A 22668-nucleotide genomic window follows, 5' to 3' on the forward strand; every position below is an offset into this window, starting at 1 on the left:
CACGAGAGAAAAGTGACATTTATCATTTTTTTCAATATTCTGTACTAAGGTAGTTGTTTGAATCCATACCAAGCATTGTTCCCCTCTGATAATGTGTTCTTTAACTTTACATGCAGGCATAACACATAGGTTATAATAGAATCATAGAATGGTAGAGTTGGAAGGGACCTCCAAGGAGAACTCACCACCTCCTATGGCAACCTGTTCTACTCACTGATCACCCTTACTGTCTAAAAGTTTTTTCTAATATTTAATTTGTGTCTCCCCCCTTTCAGTTTCATCCCATTGCTTCTAGTCTTTCCTTGTGCAGATGAGAATAGGGCTGATCCCTCTGCACTGTGACAGCCCTTCAGATATTTGTAGACAGCTATTAAGTCTCCTCTCAGCTTTCTTTTTTGCAAGCTAAACATTTCCAGATCCTCCAACCGTTCCTCATAGGACAGGATTTGCAGACCACTCATCATCTTGGTAACTCTTCTCTGAGCTTGCTCCAGTTTGTCTATGTCTTTTTTAAAGTGGGGTGCCCAGAACTGGACACAGTATTCCAGATGAGGTCTAACTAAGGAAGAGTAGAGGGGGATAATTATGCTTCTATTAATACATCCCAGAATTGTGTTTGCCTTTTTGGCTGCTGCATCACATTGTAGACTCATGTTCAGTCTATGGTCTATTAGTATACCCAAGTCTTTTTCACATGTGCTGCTGCTCAGCCCAATTCCTCCCATTCTGTATGTGTTTTTTTCCATTTTTTTTTCCCCAGATGTAGGACTTTGCTTTTCTCCTTGCAATAATGCAAGTATAGACTTTTTTTTTTGTTATTAAACTTAAGGCCTGATAGCACATAGGTCCAGGATGGCACAGATTAAAACTGGAGGGCAAGGATTCCTTTTGTATGTCTGGGGTAGCATACATTCTGTGTGGTATGAAGTATATGCTTAAGCACCTGATACCCATGGAAAATGTTTCTGTAGCAGGATGTCTTACTTTTACATTGTTGGATTTCAGGTAATAAATGATCTCTGTTGCCTCCATATACAAATCACTGATAATAGTGATAAAATGGAGGCAGCCTATTAGAGCACTGTTACCACCATTTGTACCTTATACAGAAATATATATAGAGGGTAATGTATCTTCTGTGTATTGTCCTAGGCAGAATGCCTATGACGTGATCAGTGACATCACAGGTTCTCTCTAGCCTCTTGATGACAAAAGAAAAGACTTCAACATTCGGAGAAACAGCACGCACTATGAGGACTGGGGTCAGGGGTTTTACAGATAGGGCATTATTTCAGTTAGTTGCCGCAGTACAGGACCGAGATGTCAGTGTGACAACCTCAATACAGCTTGAGGCTTCTTTCACATGAGTGCATATCGACCGGACGTTTTCACGGCCAGCCGATATACACTACATTAGGGGCTAAAAAACTGGTAAACAGGTGCACAAATCAAACGTTTGTGTGCCCGTTCATATGTCCTGGTGAGGCCGGCGCAAATGCGCCGACCTCACCAGGCCATCTCTCATTTCCTCCCTCCCCATCGCAGGCTCACCTCTCTTCCTCCCCGCTCGTTCTGTGCAATGGGAGGGGGAGGAGATAAGCACCGGTCCACCCCCGCCTCCTCCCATTGATGCACAAAATGAGCGGGGAGAAAGAGAGGTGAGCCTGCACAGGGAAGGGGAGGAGAACAGAGGGAGGGAGTTTAGTAGCCACGCTGCTAAACTTCCTCCCACCTACGTCCGCTGCCATGGGCTCCCATAGGAGCCAATGCAGCGGCCGACGAATTCCGGCCCAAAACATAGTTCCAGGACTATGTTTTGGATCTCATGTAAAAATGCCCGGCGCTATATTGGCTTGGCCGGGCGTTTTTACGTCTCACAAATATGCCCAATGAAATCCAATGCATCAGATCACAGCACATATCGGTCATGAAAACGGCCGTCTGATTAGCGCTCGTGGGAAAGAAGCCTATAGCTGATGCACTGTGCTCTGGAGTGCAAAGTACCATCAAAGAAAGAACGTAAATTACCATACTAATCATGCAATCAGCTCTTTAATTTATGGGGGATGAGCAGGATTATGATGTCCATATGCCCTAATAGGACATATAAACAGGGTTGTCTTTTTGCTGCCTAGAAAGAATGGTTAGAGGACACACAGGGCATCACAATTTGCAGTTTATGGGGCTGCAGAGATGAGAGCATCCATTCTGATCCCTGACCACTGTCAAAAGTGCCTAGAATGAATGTGTGAACATCAGAACTGAAACATGGAACAATGGAGGAATGTGTTCTGGTTTGATGTATTGCATTTAGTTATGCAATTTGCAGTTATGTCTACTTTGGCTGTAACCTTGATGAGAAATGCCACCAGGATGCAAGAAGAAGGCAAGCCAGCACAGGCAGTGTGATGTTTTGGGCAATGTTCTACTGGGAAATCTTGGGACCTAGCATTCAAATAGATGTTACTTTGACACATACCACCTACCTAAACATTACTGCAGACCAAGCACAACCCTTCATGGCAACAGTAATTCCCATTTGCAGTGGCTTCTTTCAGCTGGATAACGTGCCCTGCCACAATGCAAAAATAGTTTGGGAATATGAGAAAGAGTTGACGGTATTGATCCGGCCTCTAAATTCTTGAGTGGTTTTGGTGGCATGAAGAGGACCTTCACAACATTGGGCGGCTAGTTTTAATCATATGGATCCATATTTTCTTGTTGCCATGAGCATGGCATGATTGCTGATCTCTAGGTTATGCTTCTTCGCAGTGATAGATGTAAACAGTGCATTCTCATAGATGTTCTACACAGGACTAATTGATGGGCTAAATCATTACACCTTGATGAGACAAAGGCTACTGGACTGATATTAGAGCGATATGCAAGCAGAATTTTAAATACCTAGTAGCAATAAACTGAAGACTAAAGACTAATTCAGGAAGAGGCAAACTTCCTAGGCTACGTTCACACGTAGCGTATTTTCTGTAGCACATTTCCACACAGACTGTTTCCACACCATGTCGTCAGATTAGTTAAATCTCATCTACATGGTTTATGCTGTAAATAATGTAGACTTTTACAGCATTTTGGCCCATGTGAACATACCTTTAGGGCTCATGCACATGGCCTCTATGCATACCCTGCAGGGCAATACAGTCTCATTGTACTACCATACAGGCTCTGTCAGACTCCACGTGTGCAGGGATATTCTTCCTTGGAAGCAAGTTTTCAAGGGGAGAATACCTCCATACATGGATGGTTCAATAGAGCATGCAATATTTGTCTGTAAAATTCGTATGGAATGCTATGAGAAGATAATTTTACATGCATTCATAAAAATTACAAGGGAAGTAGAGGCCACATGGACCTCTATGACATCTCTATTGCAACTGTGTGCAAAACAGGCTAGTTTTGAGAAAACAATTTTTTAATCACATGAAGAACACATACCAAAGAAATAAACAGTGGTGCCTTGGCTTAAGAGTTTAATTAATTCCGTAATGGAGCTCTTAACCCAAAACACTCTTATCTCAAATCAATTTTCCCCATTGAAATGAAACTAAAACGCCATTAATCCATTCTGGACCACCAAAAAATAAGCCCTAACTACACTACATGTAAAAAAAACCCAACTTACCTACCGCCGGCGTTCCGGTCCTCGCGCAGGCTGCTGCATCCTCGTTCTCCTCCTGCTGCTCCTGCTGCTGTGTCTTTGTTCTTGTCCTGCTGCTGCTGTTCCTGCTGCGTTCTTGTTCTCGTCGTTGTCTTGCTGCTGCTGCGGCTCGTCCTGCTGCTGCTGCCTCCTCATTCTCCTCCTGCTTCTTCCTCCTCCTACTGCTCCTGCTTCTTCCTCCTCATGCTACTCCTGCTTCATCCTCCTCCTGCTGCTCTTGCTTCTTTCTCCTCCTCCTGCTGCTCCTACTTCGTCCTCCTCCTGCTTCGTCCTCCTGCTGCTCTTGCTTCTTCCTCCTTCTGCTGCTCTTGCTTCTTCCTCCTTCTGCTGCTGCTCCTGCTTCTTCCTCCTTCTGCTGCTGCTCCTGCTTCTTCCTCCTTCTGCTGCTGCTCCTGCTTCTTCCTCCTTCTGCTGCTGCTCCTGCTTCTTCCTCCTTCTGCTGCTGCTCCTGCTTCTTCTTCCTCCTTCTGCTGCTGCTCCTGCTTCTTCTTCCTCCTTCTGCTGCTGCTCCTGCTTCTTCTTCCTCCTTCTGCTGCTGCTCCTGCTTCTTCTTCCTCCTTCTGCTGCTGCTCCTGCTTCTTCTTCCTCCTTCTGCTGCTGCTCCTGCTTCTTCTTCCTCCTCCTGCTGCTGCTCCTGCTTCTTCTTCCTCCTCCTGCTGCTGCTCCTGCTTCTTCTTCCTCCTCCTGCTGCTGCTCCTGCTTCTTTTTCCTCCTCCTGCTGCTGCTCCTGCTTCTTTTTCCTCCTCCTGCTGCTGCTCCTGCTTCTTCTTCCTCCTCCTGCTGCTGCTCCTGCTTCTTCTTCCTCCTCCTGCTGCTGCTCCTGCTTCTTCTTCCTCCTCCTGCTGCTGCTCCTGCTTCTTCTTCCTCCTCCTGCTGCTGCTCCTGCTTCTTCTTCCTCCTCCTGCTGCTGCTCCTGCTTCTTCTTCCTCCTCCTGCTGCTGCTCCTGCTTCTTCTTCCTCCTCCTGCTGCTGCTCCTGCTTCTTCTTCCTCCTCCTGCTGCTGCTCCTGCTTCTTCTTTCCCCTCCTCCTGCTGCTGCTCCTGCTTCTTCTTTCCCCTCCTGCTGCTGCTCCTGCTTCTTCTTTCCCCTCCTGCTGCTGCTCCTGCTTCTTCTTCCTCCTCCTCCTGCTGCTTTTTTTCCCTTCCCCTCCTGCCCCTGCTTCCTCCTCCTCGCCGCCGCCGCATGCTCACCTTGCCACCGCGTCCTCCTCCACGCCAACAGAGCATTTTGCGAGAACCGGAAAGCCCAGCGGTAGGTGGGTTTTAGACCCTCCCCCCGAGCCTCAGCTTGCGAGCTTCTTGACTTGCAAGCAGGCTCGTAACTCTTAAATCAGTGCAAAGGTTCGGGAGATTGCCTGCTTGCAAATCAAGAAGCTCGCAAGCTGAGGCACTACTATACTAGTATAAATGTTGGAAAGATTGTTAAGTCTTTGATTATTTTTTAATCTTATTAGATTATTGATTCTGTAATGGCTCTCTTCCGAGTGGATTTTAGTGGACGTGGAGAGTTGGCTGAAAGACAGCAGAAACTTGCTCAGATGTTGTCCAGGCTTCAGAAAATTTCGGAAGGTGAGAATTCAGTTTGCTAAACAATTACTGATATTTTACTATTTTGTTATTTTAAACCAGATAAATCACTTCAGCTAGCACCATGCCAAACTGTGTTTTTATGCACAGAAATCTTGAGCAAGGCCTTATGCACACTGCAATTATGGCTGTTTAGTATGGAACATAGTCTTTTCTGCAGCACACTTTGTACTAGGGATCCGTATGGCCTCTAATGCACCTTTATATAGACTGTGTATATGAAACCTAAGCCAGTCTACATCTAGGATTTTACCTGAATGAATCAGTTCTTCTAATATACCTTCTTATTTCTTTAGAGTACAATGTTGCTGTTTTTATTACTAATCAAATGACTGCTGATCCAGGAGCTACAATGACGTAAGTTAAAAACTAATTCCAAATAATAGAAATCATAAATTTTATTCTAACTCTCAGAATTTTGAATGTAACGGCAAAACTAAAAGCATCAATGATGGATGTGAAAGGGCCACTCCAGTAATTTTTTTTGTCTTCCATTCATTATGTAGCTATATCCCCAGTATATAGAAGTGGGCAGGTATTGTCTTGGTTAGTTATTCCTTTCTGGCTAAAGCTCATAGCCTCTTTTTCCTCAGGTGGTCATGTTATCTAAATTCTGACCAGCTCAGATGTACTTGGGTTTATGTACTGAGCTTCTATTCAATTTCACAATCTTTGTTATGCTGTTGCATGAATCCTACCACAGAAACTGTATAGAGGGGGACACGAATTCTCCTGTCACAGTTACTCATGATGATCTCAGAGCTCCTGTCACACAATTATAATAGAAGAGATCACAGCTCATCCTCCTACTGTATACTTATGGCCTGTAGGTTATTAGAAGGTAAAAAAAACTGCCCTCTAGCAGGCAGAAATGGTACGGATGTGAAACTAAAAACACTGTCAAAATGGTGGCTGATAAATATCAGACAGAAGGCTGCACTGAATGGAATTGGCTCCCATACACAGAAGAGACCTCCAGAGTATGACAAGCAATCAGGTGAAAGGAGGAGGGTTAGAAATGGAAAGTGTTTTCGCCAGAGGGGTCCCCTAAACATGTAAAGAGGCATTAGGTCTCAGTCCTTTTCTGGAGCACCTTAGATATGTGAGGAAGATGCCAAGCTTTAACTTTTAAATTTGCAAGGTCTTGAGCTGATCAGAGTAACAGTGTAACGTCTTATTGGTACTGGGTAGCAGCTGCAAGTCTGGAGAGTAGTCAGATGCAAAGCCAGGAGTCAGCAACGGGAAGTCTCGATTTGCAGTACAATAGATGGGTCAGGTAACATAGGAGGGAAGCCAGAAGTCAGTAAGGAGTAATCACGGTTTGCAGGACAGGAGCAGGTTTAGGAGAAGAACCTTGATTAAGGAAATAGAGCACAATAATCTTGTAAGCAGCTAGGGGATGGACCAGGCTTTTATACAAAATCCTAATTGGAAGCAGAGCGGGGCCAGGACAGGGAGGGAGGAACTGAGATAACAGGAACAAGGCTAGGGTATGCAGGGGAATTTATCCAAAAGCCTGGATGGCTCAGCAGAGAGCCGTGGCCCGGAAACAAGAGTTCCTGGGTTCGAGTCCCAACTAACAGTCTTACCTCCAGTATTTACAACTAATGTTTAATCTCCAACTATACACAACATCCCTAGGTACATCTCTGACCTTAAACCCCTTATTACCAAGGATTTCAAATGCTTAAGTATCCATAGCAAAAGTTTTGGAATGAAATATTACAAAAGGTGATATGACTGTCACTGAACAAGCCTTTTAAACCTGCTACTACTCCCCACCTACTGGCCCTTAACCAACCACCTTAGCCCATTTCCTCACTGTTCCACCCCTAATTTCACATCTAACAGTGAGGTATGCAATAGGTGAGTAATCTTCCTACAACCTTTACGTTCCTAGACATCCCAGCACCTTTGAGCCATTGTGTCTATTAACAGGCACTACTGCATTAACAAGCACAAAACCTAGGGGTTTTCCAAATATGTTTTGGGGGTCTTTTTTTATTTTACTTTTTTTTACTGTAGACCATTTTCACCTTCTTGCTGATACAAACTGATGATAAATATACTTGCTGTTCTAATAAAGCATGGTTCTTGCATTCAGGTGCCTAGTCACATGATCATTTTCTACCTGATTCTTCTTCTTTCAGTGATGCGTGGTTCCATTCAGGGTACATGACTTTCTATCATGACTCAGAACAGCACGTCATCTATTTCGTCAGGTGGGGGGTTGGGTTGGATGTTCTTGTTCATGTGCCGCCACCACCAGTATCAAAAACTGCTTGGGAAGTGGCAAAACCAGAAGCTAAAGAAGTAAACAAACTGCCACTATGAGGTGGACACTAAGCAGAAAGTGTTAGCTCCTCCGACCAGCTATACCTCTCCTTCATGCACTAAGTTAATCAGTTTTAGTTTGGTGTCTGTAGGAGGCAGACCTTTCCATTACCACTCTTCAGTACTTTTTCTACGACTGCCTTTGGGAATACAGGACAGGCACTAGACTCTCCCTGGTACCCCACCGAGGAGAACTAACAGCTTTGAGCCAACCACCCTGTTTTTATGCCTGACCCTCAGAAGAAAAGGAGGAACAATATAACCCAGCCAGCTATAGTGTGCAGCCACCAACGAGAGCTCTCTCTCCACAAACAATAGGCGAGTACTGGAACACACCCTGCTGGAATACATGAGTCAATCTATAGAAAGGTAAGTATACTTCACCATGAGGTAAGTATTCTCCCCCTTCTTACTCCTAACCTCTCACCCACTGGATAGGAATCCGCTCACCTCTTCAGTTAAGGTGCCTACTACATCATCTCAGTTTAGACCCTCTTCAGTGTTCTCCTCCTGGTGCTCCAAAGCTTAATTTTCCTTTTCTTTCACACCAGTGAAACAGTTACCCTTACTGGTGCCTCTCTACTCCTTCACTTCTCCCCAGCAAGACTTTCTTCACTTCCAGACTGCGTTTCCCAGAAAGGAAGAGGTTGTCGGGGGTAATATTACTAGGACTTTAGGGGGCAGTCTACTACTCTAGTCATTCGATTGGTGGCTACACTTATAGGGGTAGGCTCACGGGCTCTCTTTGCCCATCAGGGTGCCCGTGCAGGGAGGAGGTACTTCCTGGAGAAATCTCTAATCACTGCTTTGGGTGCCCTCTTTCTGCGCTCCCACTGGTTCCTGCGCTTCCCAGGAATAAAGCCCGCCCTCTGTTTTTTTTCCTCCTGATCTCGGCATCCTCTTTTCAGCTGAGACCTGTGATACCTCCGACCTACCGTACGTACAGGAACCTTCAGTCCATTTACACTCAAAACTTTGCTGAGACCCTACAGTCCTCTCTGTCCCCTATCTCTCTTCTGTCTTGCCCCAACCTGGCTGCCCCTCACTAAAATACAGTTCTCAAACATGCCCTGGATGAAGCAGCACTAGAGATGAGCGAGTATACTCGCTAAGGCACATTACTCGAGCGAGCAGTGCCTTAGCCGAGCATCTCCCCGCTCGCCTCTAAAGATTCGGGGACCGGCGGGGGCTATGAGTGGCGGGGGAGAGCGGGGAGAAACGGAGGGGAGATCTCTCTCCCTCCCACTCCCTCCTGCTCCCCGCTGCAACTCACCTGTCACCCGCGGCGCCCCCACGAATCTTTAGAGACGAGTGGGGAGATACACGGCTAAGGCACTACTCGCTCGAGTAATGTGCCTTAGCGAGTATACTCGCTTATCTCTAAGCAGCACCCCTTTTGACTCAAGCCATCTGATGCAGACTGCAGAAACCTTGTCTCACGTCTCAAAAGCGCTTCATCCGGCGGTACTCTAGGTGTGCTGAACGGCTGTGGAGAAAGTCACAAAGTTCTGCAGACTTTCTCCACTTTGAATTCATGCTCAGAACCTACAACCTAGCACTCCACCATGCCAAACAAGTCTACTTCATCTCGCTCGTCAACCCATAACACTTTTCACTCCCTTCTCAGCCCTAAATTGCAGCCCCCAGTAACGGATCTCAATGCTGAAGAGCTGGCTGCTTACTTCAAAAAGAAAATTGATGACATCTGGCAAGAAATAACCTTCCAATCCCAGACTAGCCCCGATCCCAGTCTTTTCAGTACTCCATCCAGCTCTTGCTCACTCTCTTTACTCAGATTTGGCTATTAGTACCATCTCTATGCTGACGACGTCCAGTTATACACCTCTTCCCGAGACATCACAGCACCATTCCTTCAGAATGCCACCGACTGTCTGTCCGCTGACTCTAACACTGTGTCTTCTCTCTAACTAAAACTGAACCTCTCTTCAAAACTGACCAACTGGTGTTTTCACCCTCTTCTAATCTACCTTATCCTGACCTCTCGATCTCAGTGTGTGGCACCATCATTACTCCCAGACAGCAAGCCCACTGTCCTGGGGTTATATTTGACTCCAACTTCTCCTTTACCCCCTATCTCTCACCCGAACATGTGACCTGCATCTCAAGAACATTGCAAGAATCCACCTTTTCTCACCGTGGACATGCTAAAAACTCTCACTGTTTCCCTCATCCACTCTCAGCTCGATTACTGCAACTCGCTGCTCATCAGTTTCCCCGGCACCAGACTCTACCCCCTCCAATCCATCCTGAATGCAGCAGCCTGGCTCTACTTCCTGTCCAGCTACTCGGATGCCTCTGCCCTCTCCCAGTCACTGCACTGGCTGCCTGTCAAACACAGAATTCAATTCAAACTCACTACCCTCATCCACATAGCTTTCCATAGCACTGCACCGCCCCATATTGCATCCCTCATTTCAATCCACCAGCCATTCCGCGTGCACCGCTAATGAAATCAGATTAAGCGCCCCTTTAAAGGGGTTGTCCCACGCCGAAACAGGTTTTGTTTTTTTTTGCATAGGCCCCCCGTTCAGCGCAGGACAAACCCAAGGGATGTGTTGAAATAAAAAAAATAATTTTACTTACCCGAATCCTTCTTCTTCCAACTTCTTCCTTCTTTTCCTCCAAGATGGCCGCCGGGATCTTCACCCACGATGCACCGCGGGTCTTCTCCCATGGTGCACCGTGGGCTCTGTGCAGTCCATTGCCGATTCCAGCCTCCTGATTGGCTGGAATCGGCACACGTGATGGGGCAGAGCTACGCGATGACGCGTAGAAGGGGGCGGAGCCAGAACGCCGCTCATGCCCGGACCGACCAGAAGGGAGAAGACCCTTCTGCGCAAGTGCGTCTAATCGGGCGATTAGACGCTGAAATTAGACGGGGCCATGGAGACGGGGACGCCAGCAAGGGAGTGGGTAAGTGAATAACTTCTGTATGGCTCATATTTAATGCACGATGTATATTACAAAGTGCATTAATATGGCCATACAGAAGTGCTTAACCCCACTTGCTTTCGCGAGACAACCCCTTTAACTTGAACCTCTAATTTCCGCCTCCAAGATTTCTCCAGAGCAGCACCAATCCTCTGAAATGCACTGCCCAAAACTATCCAGGCAATCTCTGACACAAAACTTCAGGCGTGCTCTAAAAATGCACCTCTTCAGGGAGGCATACCATATCTCCTAAACCAAACCCCTCTTGATAACATGCTCCCTGTCCTACTGATTGCAATCCCTGCTAGCCGCAATCAACCGCCCCCCTGCAGTCACACCGATTCTGCCGCTATACAGCTCAATTCGATCATTGTCTGTGTGCGTAGCATCCCACACTCTCTACCTCGCCATAACTTGCACATCTCTAGCCCCTTTACCTTCTGTATCACCCCATTATTTGTAGTATGTAAGCTCGTTGGAGCAGGACTCTCAGCCCTACTGTCTTCTTCAACTGATTACTACATATAACTGTGGTTTTGTTTTTTGTTCCCCCTGTTTTGTAAGTGCTGCGGAATATGTTGGTGCTATATATATAAAGATTGTTATTTTTTTTACCTCTTCTTCTCACATCAGCGAGGCCTGAGATGACCAACACAGGTTAGGGTAAGCTCTGCCTGGTGGCTAACTACTTTTTATTTGTGACCCTTATGCAACACCCATAGCAGCAAGTGAATTAGACCTGGGCACCATGTCTGACCCCAGGACGGAATGCTTCAGCCAGGTTGCAGCAGGAGTCATGCATTTTGCATGTTCTCGTTAAACCAAATTTGCATGCGGGCAGTTTGAACTGCTCTGGTCGGATTGCCTCCCGCTGGGTCTAAGCTGTGGTTGGCTCTTTAATATTGGCACTCTGGATATAGCCATGTGCATGACTATATAATGTAATTTATGCCTATGAAACTGGGCATAGTATCTCTCTAGATAATGAGAGCTATGTCCAGTTTCATAGGGCATGTATCCGTGTGAGGCTGCATGAGTTGGCGGCTGTAGCATCTTCTAAGTGAAACCTGCCCCTGGTCTAATGTCTCACAGCACTTTTCTGGGCAGTTTGACCGTGTGGACACTTTAAACAGCGTGAGTATGGCTGTTGGATGGGCAAAATGTGCATGTTATCCAATTTCCTCAGATTGTTTGCTACCATTTTCCCAAAAGTGTTTACTCAGTCTTTTTTTTGCTTTTCTGCAAATACTCCAGCACCCCTTTGTCTACCTAAACGTGTGGAGTGGCTTTTTGGACAGCTGTGCGAGTGGCTGCTCTTGGTGTGGGGCCATGTTCTTCTCGGCTTGGTACTGTGGAGGGTCACCGACCTCATCCTGACATATCCATCTCAGTGTGTGGCATCGCCATAATTCCCAGACAGCACGCCCACTGTTTTGGGCTTATATTCGATTCCGATCTCTCCCTAACCCCCTACATCCAATCTCACAAAACTTCAGGCACATCTCAAACCACCACTCAGCCCGCGCCCTCTGCTCCAATAATGAAATCAGACTGAGTGCACCTTTAACGCGAACCTCTCATTCCCACCTCCAAAACTTTTCCAGAGCAGCACCAGTCCTCTGGAACGCGCTACCCCAAACGATCCAAGCAATCCATGAGTCACAAAACTTGAGAAATGCCCTAAAAATGCACCTCTTCAAAGAGGCATACCATATCTCCTAAAACAAACCCCTTTTTACTCCCCCTACCAACTTGCCCTCGGTCCTTCTTACCGCCCCCTGCAGTCATACCGCTTTGGCCACTATACGGGTTAATTTCACCATTGTCTGTGTGTATAGCATCCCACACTCTCCACTTTCCCATACTATGTACATCTTGAGCCCCTATACCTTCTGTATCACCCCCATTTTTTGTAGCTTGTAAGCTCATTGGAGCAGGACTCTTACCCCTACTGTTTCCATAAATTGATTACTACTATAGATGTAACTGTTGTTTTGTTTCTGTTCCCGCTGTTTTGCAAGAGCTGTGGAATATGTTGGTGCTATATAAATAAAGGTTATTATTATTATATTATTATCCCCTTAGTGACCCCTTTTATGTCCTGGCTGGCTGGGCTTTAATCCATAGGGCCGTAAAAACATGTCAGCCATATGGATTAAAGCCGCGGGGGCTGTGGACGTGTCAGCTCCCTGCTGTCGGCTGCCGGAGGTAGCTGATAACCTGGAGCTGTCATGGGGGGGCCGCGATATGCGACCCCTGATAATGCGATTGCCATTATCCAATGGATAATGGCATTTGCATAAAAGTAAATAAAAAGTTTTTAAAAAAAAGTTAGTTTCAGCTCCCCTCACGGATCGGATCCATGAGGGGAGCTGAAACTACTCACCTCTGTCCACCGCGATGTCCCGTGGCGTTCTGGTCTTTCTATTACCTGACGCCATTTTCTGTGCATGTGCGCCAGACATAAAATATTGGGCGCATGCGCAAAAGGCGTGGGAGCCCAGGAGATTTAATATCTCATGATTGCCATTATCCAATGGATAACGGCAATCATGTAAAGTTAAAAAAATGTAAAAAAACTGGGGAAAAAAAGTTTTCAAACGTAGCTCAAAGCTTGGAGATTTCATGGTGGGCCACGGTACACAGTCCCTGGTCACGTGATCGCCATTATCCAGTGGATAACAGCAAACATGTAAAAGTAAAAAAAAGTTAAAGTTTCACCTCCTGTCACGGATCCGATCAGTGACGGGAGGTGAAATTACTTACCTGAGGCCTCTGGCAATGTCGCCCAACGGGATCTTTATCCACAGACCTTTCCCCAGCTTGTCTATGCAGGCTTCAGTGTGAACTGAGTTGTGTTCCTTTATGTATGCACAGTCTTCTGTATCTTCTGTGCATGAGCTGGACATGAGGTGTCTGTGCAGCATTCAGGATGTTCAATATGAGCGATGTTATGCTTCTGCGTGACTGTGTGGCTCTTGGTGCGTGTGGTGTGAACTGTCTTGCTGTGGGTCCTTTTTCACCTAGGACGAAGTAGGTCCCTAGGTTCTAGCACTGGACGATCACCCCACATTGCAGGCAAGTTTCCTGGGGTTAGTTGTTTCATTAGTGTAGGGGCCCGCGAGACAACAAGGACCCTTGAAGTTGGGCTTGCGGGCTTAAGTATTTCAGCCAAAATACAAACTAATACCTCGTACATTCTAAAGGTATTCTATCTGACTATGTATGCAGGTGAGTGTTTTAAACGTTTGTCAGTCATTGGTTTATGCTATCTGCATGAAGTTCGTTTCACAGTTCTGCTCTTCGGTCTGGTTTACCCAGTTCGTGAGTGTGAGTGGCATGGTGTTATGTCTGCTGCTCACTTATGTCCACTGTTTCCGAGTTCAGCCTGAGTTCACCTGCCAGCGAGTTTCGTGTCCAATTCGCATTTCTTCAGTTCACGAGCCGGTAAGACTCTGCTGAGTGTTCGTGTCCCAGTTTGACGTTACAAGATATCTACCATTGCACAAGACATTCTTCTGAGAACCAAATTAGTTAACCCCTTAGTGATGAAGCCTGTTTGCGCCTTAGTGAAGGAGCAAAATTTTAGAAATCTGACGTGTCACTTAACATAGCATAACTCTGTAAAGGCTTTGCATATCCAAGTGATTCTGACATTGTGTTTTTGCCACATATTGTACTCCATTTAGGTTGTAAAAATAGACCAATAGAACTTGTTTATATTTATTAAAAGTGCCAATATTGGGAAAATGTTGAAAAAATTGTTATATTTTCACATTTTCAAATGTAATATCTCAAATATGTGCAAACTTACTGTATAAATCTTTGTTAAGGTATGGGGTGCAAAAAGTGGCGCTCTGTGAGACTTCGTAATCTTGCTGAGGTCCGGCGGTCTTACACAGAAGGCGTTCAACAAGCTGCTCCTGGAACTGCAGGAAGGCGAGCGTTCCCAGGGCTTCTTGTAAATTTCGGATTACAGGTAGCGGTCTGAAAAACGCCGGGTTCACACAGCCGGATGTGGAATCCGCTTGTGGAGGCCCGCTGCGGATCCCAGCTGTGGCGCTGCATACGGCTGCATAATGTACTGCACATAACTGCATACTCACACAGGCGGTTATGCGCAGTACACCTTTTTTTGTTTGTATTTCCCACACTGTAGCTTAGCGATGATGCGGGTAACAGCAGCCTGTACATAATGTAGATGCGTATGAGCTGCGGTTATATACAAGACCATGGAGCACGATGGGCTTTATGTTATGGATGTCAGCAGTAAAATAGAACCTGCTGCGTTCTGTTTTCTGTGAGTGGATTACATAATTCCAACCCGCTTATGTGAGCGGAATTGTGTAATCCAATGCGATTGATCTGTGTATTACCACGGATCAGACGCATGCGGAATCCGTAACTCCTATCCAGACATGTAAGACCGGCCTAAGGTAGATCGCTTCCTTTTTATCACGTGACCAGGGACCACTCAACGAGGCCACCGGTCACTGCTTCAGGCTCTTCGTTGGTCTGTGGGAGCAAGGAGATTTTAAATTTCCAGGGCTCCCCGGCTCCTACACTTGTGTCCTGCATCTTGTCGGTGGTCGCATGTGCAGAATCCGGGAAGGTCCACGGGGGAGGATCGCGTCTGGGTTCAAATACGGAGGCCTCCGGTAAAAAGTTTCATCTCCTCTCACCGATCGCATCAGTGAGAGGAGATAAAACGTCAACTTTTTTTTACTTTTACATGATCGCCATTATCCATTGGATAACGGCAAACACGTGATCAGGAACCAATCACCGTGGCCCCCGTGACATCTCCAGGCTCTCGGCTAGGTTTTGTAGCCAGGACCAGGGAAATTTTAATATACCCTGGCAATCCACGGCTTTTGTGCATGCGTCTGCCATTTTGGCAATTGGCACGTGCACAGAAGCTGGGGTAAGGTCCACGGATAAACCCGGGGACCTTAGGTATGTAATTTCATCTTCCCTCATGGATATAATCTGTGAGGGGAGACAAAATTTAAGGTTTTTAAACTTTTTAAAATCTTTTTCAACCTTTTTTTTTTTACTATAAATAATCAGTGTTATCCATTGGATAACAGTGATCACTTCACTGGGAACCGCGTACAGCGGTCCCCAGTGACATCTCTCTGCACCTGGCTACACATGGTAGCCAGGAGAAGAGGGATTTTAAATTTCCCCGGGTGCGAGCCCCTCTCTGCATGTGCCCGATGGATCTGGACAGGTGAGTATGGGGTCTCTGGAGGGCGGCGGGTGGGAAGGGGTGTGGGGATTGCAGCAGCAAAGTATTAAAAGATCTTGTCCTTTTATAATCCTGTACAGCATTACAGGCTACAACACTATACACAATGATAAGGTTTTTAAATTGTAAATAATAGTAATAATGGTTTAATATGTAACATATAAAGTATGTAAGCTCATACTTGGCCTTCAAAATCTGTTTTCTTATGCATTGTCCTAGTTTTCAAGCTGATCCCAAAAAACCTATTGGAGGCCACATACTTGCGCATGCTTCAACAACAAGAATCAGCCTGAGAAAAGGAAGAGGCGAGCTACGTATTGCTAAAATTTATGACAGGTGATGACAAAGTTGTTACATTAACATCCATACTGGCCTTTTTACATTCATGTCCTAATAGCGCATATAGATTGAAGGTGTCTAAGGCAGTCTTCACACGTGGAGGAAATACCGGAGGAATAGACGACAGTTCTATCTGATACTGCCGGAGTCAAAGCGGAAATTCCGCAGCATGTGTGATTACGCTGCGGAATTCAAACCTTCAAATACAAGTGTGAAAATCCGCAACTTTTACGCTATTACAAATGTGGCCTAATCCACAGCGTTTGGTACAGATTTGGCCACTATGGATTTAAAGCATATATGCTGCAGGTTTTCACTGTGAAAATTCTGCAGCAGGTGTGTGCCGTGTTAAGGTGTCCTAAGGGTTCTTTTAGACTGCATGAAATTCTCAGCCAAGTGATTGTCACGCATGTCAACTGGCGCTTATTAGATTTTCTTTTACATGGGCTGAGAATTTTTTTCGCAGACAAACTATCATTAGTCTACAGAGGCCGGCTGTACACCTCCCTGCTGACATGGGGAGAACATGCTTGCTGAAATTGAACTAGTCAGCCAATGAAGGAGTGTATGCCCATTTGTCATCTCAATGTTGGTCCTTTTAACACGGCTTGATTGTCGGGTGAACAAATGTTTCTAAGAGCTTTTGTGTCTGATCAGACTGTATAAAAGGACCTTCAGGCCGTGTTGGTATCTGGTTATAAACAGAAATCACAGTTCTCTGTTGGGTGGGTTATATAGTGGGTACCACTGGAGCCTGACAGATCCATAGATTTGCAACATAGTCTTAAAACAATCCCTTTTAAATTATTCTGACATTATTTCCACGTGTCCTTTTTTAAATCTCTGTTAGGTATTAAAGGGGTTGTCTCGCGAAAGCAAGTGGGGTTAAGCACTTCTGTATGGCCATATTAATGCACTTTGTAATGTACATCGTGCATTAAATATGAGCCATACAGAAGTTATTCACTTACCTGCTCCGTTGCTGGCGTCCCCGTTGCCATGGCTCCGTCTAACTTCGGTGTCTTCTTGCTTTTTTAGACGCGCTTGCGCAGATCTATCTTCTCCATTCGGCTCGTCTCGGCATCACCGGCATTTTGGCTCCGCCCCCTTGTACGCGTCATCGCGAAGCTCCGCCCCCGTCACATGTGCCGATTCCAGCCTCTGATTTGTATGGACCTGACGGGAAAAAAAAAAGAGACATGCTGTATTCCCTTCTAGGGGAGGTTATCTCCATACATATGAAGCATACTGTAAATGGTATTGCTGCCCGACATTTTATCGGTATGCATTACTATTCCTTCTGGTATTTTGTGCCAGATTTGCGATGGAACCTCCGTCCCAACGCAGATGTGAAGTAGAAAATTAGGATCTATCAGTTTCAAATGTTTCCATTTTGTTTGTTGACAGCCCCGAGATGCCAGAAAATGAAGCCACATTTGCAATCACCGCAGGTGGTATTAATGATGCAAAGGAGTGATACCTGATCTATACGAACCATATGAAAAAAAGCCTAATATCTAATAGTTTTCTTCTAGTTTACTTTTATGTATTTTACAACTACTGCAGACAACACGTTCTAACATTGTTATAAATTGATTCACTGTTAGTATACTCGCTAAGGCACTACTCGCTCGAGTAATGTGCCTTAGCCGAGTATCTCCCGGCTCGTCCCGAAAGATTCGGGTGCCGCCGCAGCTGACAGGTGAGTTGCGGCGGGGAGCGGGCGGGAGAGAGGGAGAGAGAGATCTCCCCTCCATTCCTCCCTGCTCTCCCCCGCAGCTCCCCGCCCCGCGGCGGCACCCGAATCTTTCGGGACGAGCAGGGAGATACTCGGCTAAGCCACATTACTCGAGCGAGTAGTGCCTTAGCGAGTATACTCGCTCATCCCTATTCACTGTTTAACTTGCAGCATGTTTTCAAGTTCTATGCATCTACACACACGACAAGATTCTCTACACCTACTGCGCTCATGTTTTTATTAACTAGCTGTTCAGCTAGCAATGCTTTATGCAGGTTTCTAGCGAATGTTAAAATGGACTATATGTTGCAACTTCTATTGCCTCATTAAAGTTATGAAATTCAACAATAAAAAGAAAAGACTACATTATTTGTGCGCCGAAGACTCAACTGAAAATAAGTATTCCAAACACAGAAGAGTTCTGTGCTTACAAGTGTATTAAGGACCTTTGACATCTAAATTACCATACAACTGCATTTACACATGATTTTTGCTGCAGTTTTCACAAAAACTACTGTTTTGCTGCAGTGTAGTAAATAATTTGTAATAATTTTTGTAAAATTAAACTACAAGATCAGCAGATGTAAATACACCCTATGACAGGGGTGTATAACTTATTTCCGTCAAGGGCCATAACAACCTTACGGCTGCCTTCAAAGGGCTGACTGTAGTTGTATAGTAAGTGCTTGCTCACATGAGCGTATTTGAGCAGCGTATTACGCATGCTATTATTGCATGCATAATATGCAGTGAATAGAACCCATTGATTTCAATGAGTTAGTTCACATGAGCATATTTTTCTCACGTGCTGTGCGATCGCGTGAAAAAATACGCAGCTTGACCCATTTTGGTGCAGATTACGTAATGCAACAGATCACTGAAGTGAATCTGTGGACGCAAATATGCAGGAAACCTGTGTACACACGGACGGAAGTGATTTATGGTCACACAAATATGCAGCATATTTTTATGACTGAAATGCGTTTATGACTGTGTGAACAAGCCTTCATAGTGATCCCCTCAACCCATAGTGGCCACAGTAGTAACAGTGTCCCCCATAGTGGTCCCAGTAGTAATAGTTACTCCTATAGAAGTCCCAGCGATGCTGCCCAGCTAGAGGCCAATAGCAAACCCCCTATTATTTTCTGGCCGGGCAGCATCCCTACAGGCTTTACATTCACCCCGCCGGCAGCTCCGGTCCAACGGCAGCCTGTGACCTCTGACCTGTGCAGAGTGGTCACAGACTCTACACTGTGCTGGAAGAACGGAGCTGCAGAGTCAGTAGAATTAAAGGGGTTATTCAGGCAGCGCCTTCCTGCATACACCAGGGGCAGGGCAGATGCGCTGCTCCAACCCCTGTATGGTGGCCGGCGCTCATAATTGCTGGCTCAACGATCAGTGAAATCAACTTTATTTCTGGCCTAATCACTTCCTGTTAACATGCTCCTGGCATCTCCTGCTGTAGGTTTCACACTTGGGGCTTATTTACACGGGGGATATCGGCCGATATATGCTTCCATCTGAGCAGTTTCCCCCCTTCCCGGCTCTATGCCTCTCTCTGGCGTTTGCAATGGGAGGGGCGGGACGGGGGCAGAGCTAAGCTCCACTCTGTCCCGCCCACTCCCATTGCTGGTTGCAGGAAGGGGGTGGGAGCTTAGCTCCACCCCTGCCCACTCCCGTTGCAAAGAATCGGAGGGGAGGAGAGAGGTAGAGAGCCAGTGAGGGGAAGGGAGAGGGGGGATTAACTGCTCAGATGGAAGTGTATATCGGCCGGCCGTAAAAATGCCGGCTGATATACGCTCGTGTAAATAAGCCCTCAGGATCTAAGATCGCTCCAATTATGGCAAGATCTTGTGTTCTAGTTATAAAAAGCGTTATTTTCTGTTCTAAGTTATCAGTAAGTTTTAATACAGAAATCATCAATTGATAACAGTTTATCATAATTGTTTTTTTGTCAGAACAAGACATCTTTAGATAACTAGTGAGATCTTGCATCCCGAGAATGAAAGATGCCAGAAGCTGGGCAATAATAAAGCTGTGTTTTGCCACGTTTAGCAAGATCTTTATTTTGAGGAGTACTTTTTGTTTCTTAATAAAGTGGACATAGACTTTTTGATCAATTATTTCAGACCAACCCAATGTAACCCCCCAGGCTATGGGAACTCACATCCTAATATTCTGCCTTAAAGGCTATGTACACTTTTTTTTAATTAACTGCATTTATTTTCAGCTGACAAGCAGTTCTGCAATAGTTTTATAAAAAATAGAGCAGTTTGCCTTCTGCAGCTTCTATGTAATTACAGTATATAGCAAGCAACATAATGTCATTCACAGTGAAATCCATTAGTGAGGTTGTTTGACCCCCTTAGGCCTCATGTCCACGGGGAAAATCAGGCCCGCTACGGATTTTCCATGGAGAATCCGTAGCGGGTCCCTCCTGCCCCGCGGACATGAGGCATAAAAATAAGAATAAACTCACCTCTCGCCCGCTCCAGATCTTCCCTTCGCCGCGGCTTCATCTTCTCTCCGTTGTGGCCGGATCTTCTTTCTTCGGCCCGACGGATGCGCAGGGCACGTCGGTTACGTGCCCCGCGCATGCGCCAGCCCGAAGAAAAAGGATCCGGCCGCGATGGAGAGAAGATGAAGCACGGCAAAGGGAAGATCCGGAGCAGGTGAGTAAATTCCGATTTGGGTCTCTCGCGGATCCGGACGGCTTCCATAGGCTTCAATAGAAGCCTGCGGGAGCCGTCCCCGCGGGAGACCCGCACGAAAATGGAGCATAGTCCAGATTTTTTCATGCTCCATTTTTAAAAAAATCACTTTTATTGACCATCTGCGGGTATTTATCTACCCGCGGGTGGTCAATGCATCCCTATGGGATGCGGATCCACGGGCAGGAGAAGAGTTAAAATCTGCTGCGGATTTTAATTCTTCTTTTGCCCGTGGACATGAGGCCTTAGGCCTCATGTCCACGGGGAAAATCAGGCCCATGGAGAATCCGTAGCGGGTCCCTCCTGACCCGCGGACATGAGGCATAAAAATAAGAATAAACTTACCTCTCGCCCACTCCGGATCTTCCCTTCGCTGCGGCGTCATCTTCTCTGCGTCGCGGACGGATCTTCTTTCTTCGGCCCGGCAGATGCGCAGGGTGACGTCGGTGACGTGCCCTGCGCATGCGCCGGCCGGAAAAAAAAAAGATCCGTCCGCGACGGAGAGAAGATGGAGCCGCGGCGAAGGAAAGAACCGGAGCAGGTGAGTAAATTCCGATTTTTGCCTCCCGCGGATCCGGACGGCTCCCATAGGCTTCAATAGAAGCCTGCGGGAGCCGTCCCCGCGAGAGACCCGCACGAAAATGGAGCATGGTCCAGATTTTTTCATGCTCCATTTTAAAAAAAATCACTTTTATTGACCATCCGCGGATATTTATCTACCCGCGGGTGGTCAATGCATCCCTATGGGATGCGGATCCGCTGCGGATTTTAATTCTTCTTTTGCCCGTGGACATGAGGCCTTAGTCTTCATTCCCCCTATTCTACTGATCCATCTTCTAAACTGCTTTATGATCAAATCAAAATTAAACTATGCCAGGCCTTAGAATTTAGCAACACAGAACAGCTTGTTCCCCATCAAAGGAGCATCAATGGCTGCTGCACTTGTAGCATCAACAACATTACTGATACCTGACAGGAATAAGTCGGCGGCTTTGGGATCATTGGTAGTAGAGGTTGCAGTAAAAGTCCGTGAACAACCCCTATCACACCAGCCTTCTCTGGTCACATGCTTTCCATCTCATGTTGCAGCCCAGACAGCTTCCTGAAAAAGTTATATTTCTCATCTTTCTCCAAGTTCTTCCCTTGGAATGACTTGCAGTTCATCTGGATTCCTACTCAAAGTGCGTATTTAGGCCCATTTTAGTGTTTTCCAGTTGTTAAATCTATAAGCCTTCTAACATCCTAAAAAATAAAGACTTTAAACATATGGTTAATGTTAATTAACTTTTTTATAGGATGACGATTCAGTGCTTGAAGGGGGTTCAAAGAAGGGCAACTAAACTAATACATGGAATGACAGGACTGGAATACCCAGAGAGGCTATCAAGATTGGGATTATTTACCCTGGAAAAAGACAGCTAAGGGGTGATCAAATAACTATGTATAAATACATGAGGGGACGATACAAGGATCTCTCCCATGATCTGTTTATACCCAGGACTGCGACAGTAACGACAGGGCATCCGCTACATCTAGAACACAGGTGTCAAAAACAAGGCCCTCATTTTCTGTGGCCCGCCGGCTGTGCAGTAAGTTCCCTCACTCCTCAGTGCTGCTGTCAGTAGGCAGTCTTCTCTCTGCTTGTTCTGTCTAGTGCAGACAGTAATAGAGGAGTGCCGATAGCAGACTGACAACGGCCGCGGAGGAGGGAAGGGAGTGCAGAGAACATGATCTCTGCAGCAAGAAGAGCAACGCTGAGAAGGAGCAGCTGCAGGGTGGGATCCGTGTGTGTGTGTGTCTGTGTGTCTGTGTATATATATATATATATATATATATATATATATATAATGTGTGTGTGTGTGTCTGTCTGTATATATGTGTGTGTGTGTCTGTCTGTATATATGTGTGTCTGTCTGTATATATGTGTGTGTGTGTCTGTCTGTCTGTGTATATATATATGTGTGTGTGTCTGTCTATATGTGTGTGTGTGTCTGTCTGTATATATATGTGTGTGTGTGTCTGTCTGTCTGTATATATGTGTGTGTGTGTCTGTCTGTATATATGTGTGTCTGTCTGCCTGT

At 46.0% G+C, this 22668-nt stretch overlaps 1 protein-coding gene across 1 annotated transcript in view; it reads left to right on the forward strand.

The window, feature by feature from the left end:
• DMC1 (DNA meiotic recombinase 1) overlaps positions 1 to 17756 on the forward strand; it is a 66632-nt gene extending 48876 nt beyond the window's left edge. Inside the window, exons 11-14 of the mRNA XM_066594578.1 lie at positions 5130 to 5244; positions 5559 to 5619; positions 16019 to 16135; positions 17546 to 17756. Coding sequence (XP_066450675.1) covers positions 5130 to 5244; positions 5559 to 5619; positions 16019 to 16135; positions 17546 to 17615 — 363 coding nt within the window. The 3' untranslated portion in view covers positions 17616 to 17756. The remainder of the gene's footprint in view (positions 1 to 5129; positions 5245 to 5558; positions 5620 to 16018; positions 16136 to 17545) is intronic.
• Positions 17757 to 22668: the final 4912 nt, after the last annotated feature.

The sequence above is a fragment of the Eleutherodactylus coqui genome, chromosome 3, assembly GCF_035609145.1.
Source record: "Eleutherodactylus coqui strain aEleCoq1 chromosome 3, aEleCoq1.hap1, whole genome shotgun sequence".
NCBI classification, from domain to species: domain Eukaryota; kingdom Metazoa; phylum Chordata; class Amphibia; order Anura; family Eleutherodactylidae; genus Eleutherodactylus; species Eleutherodactylus coqui.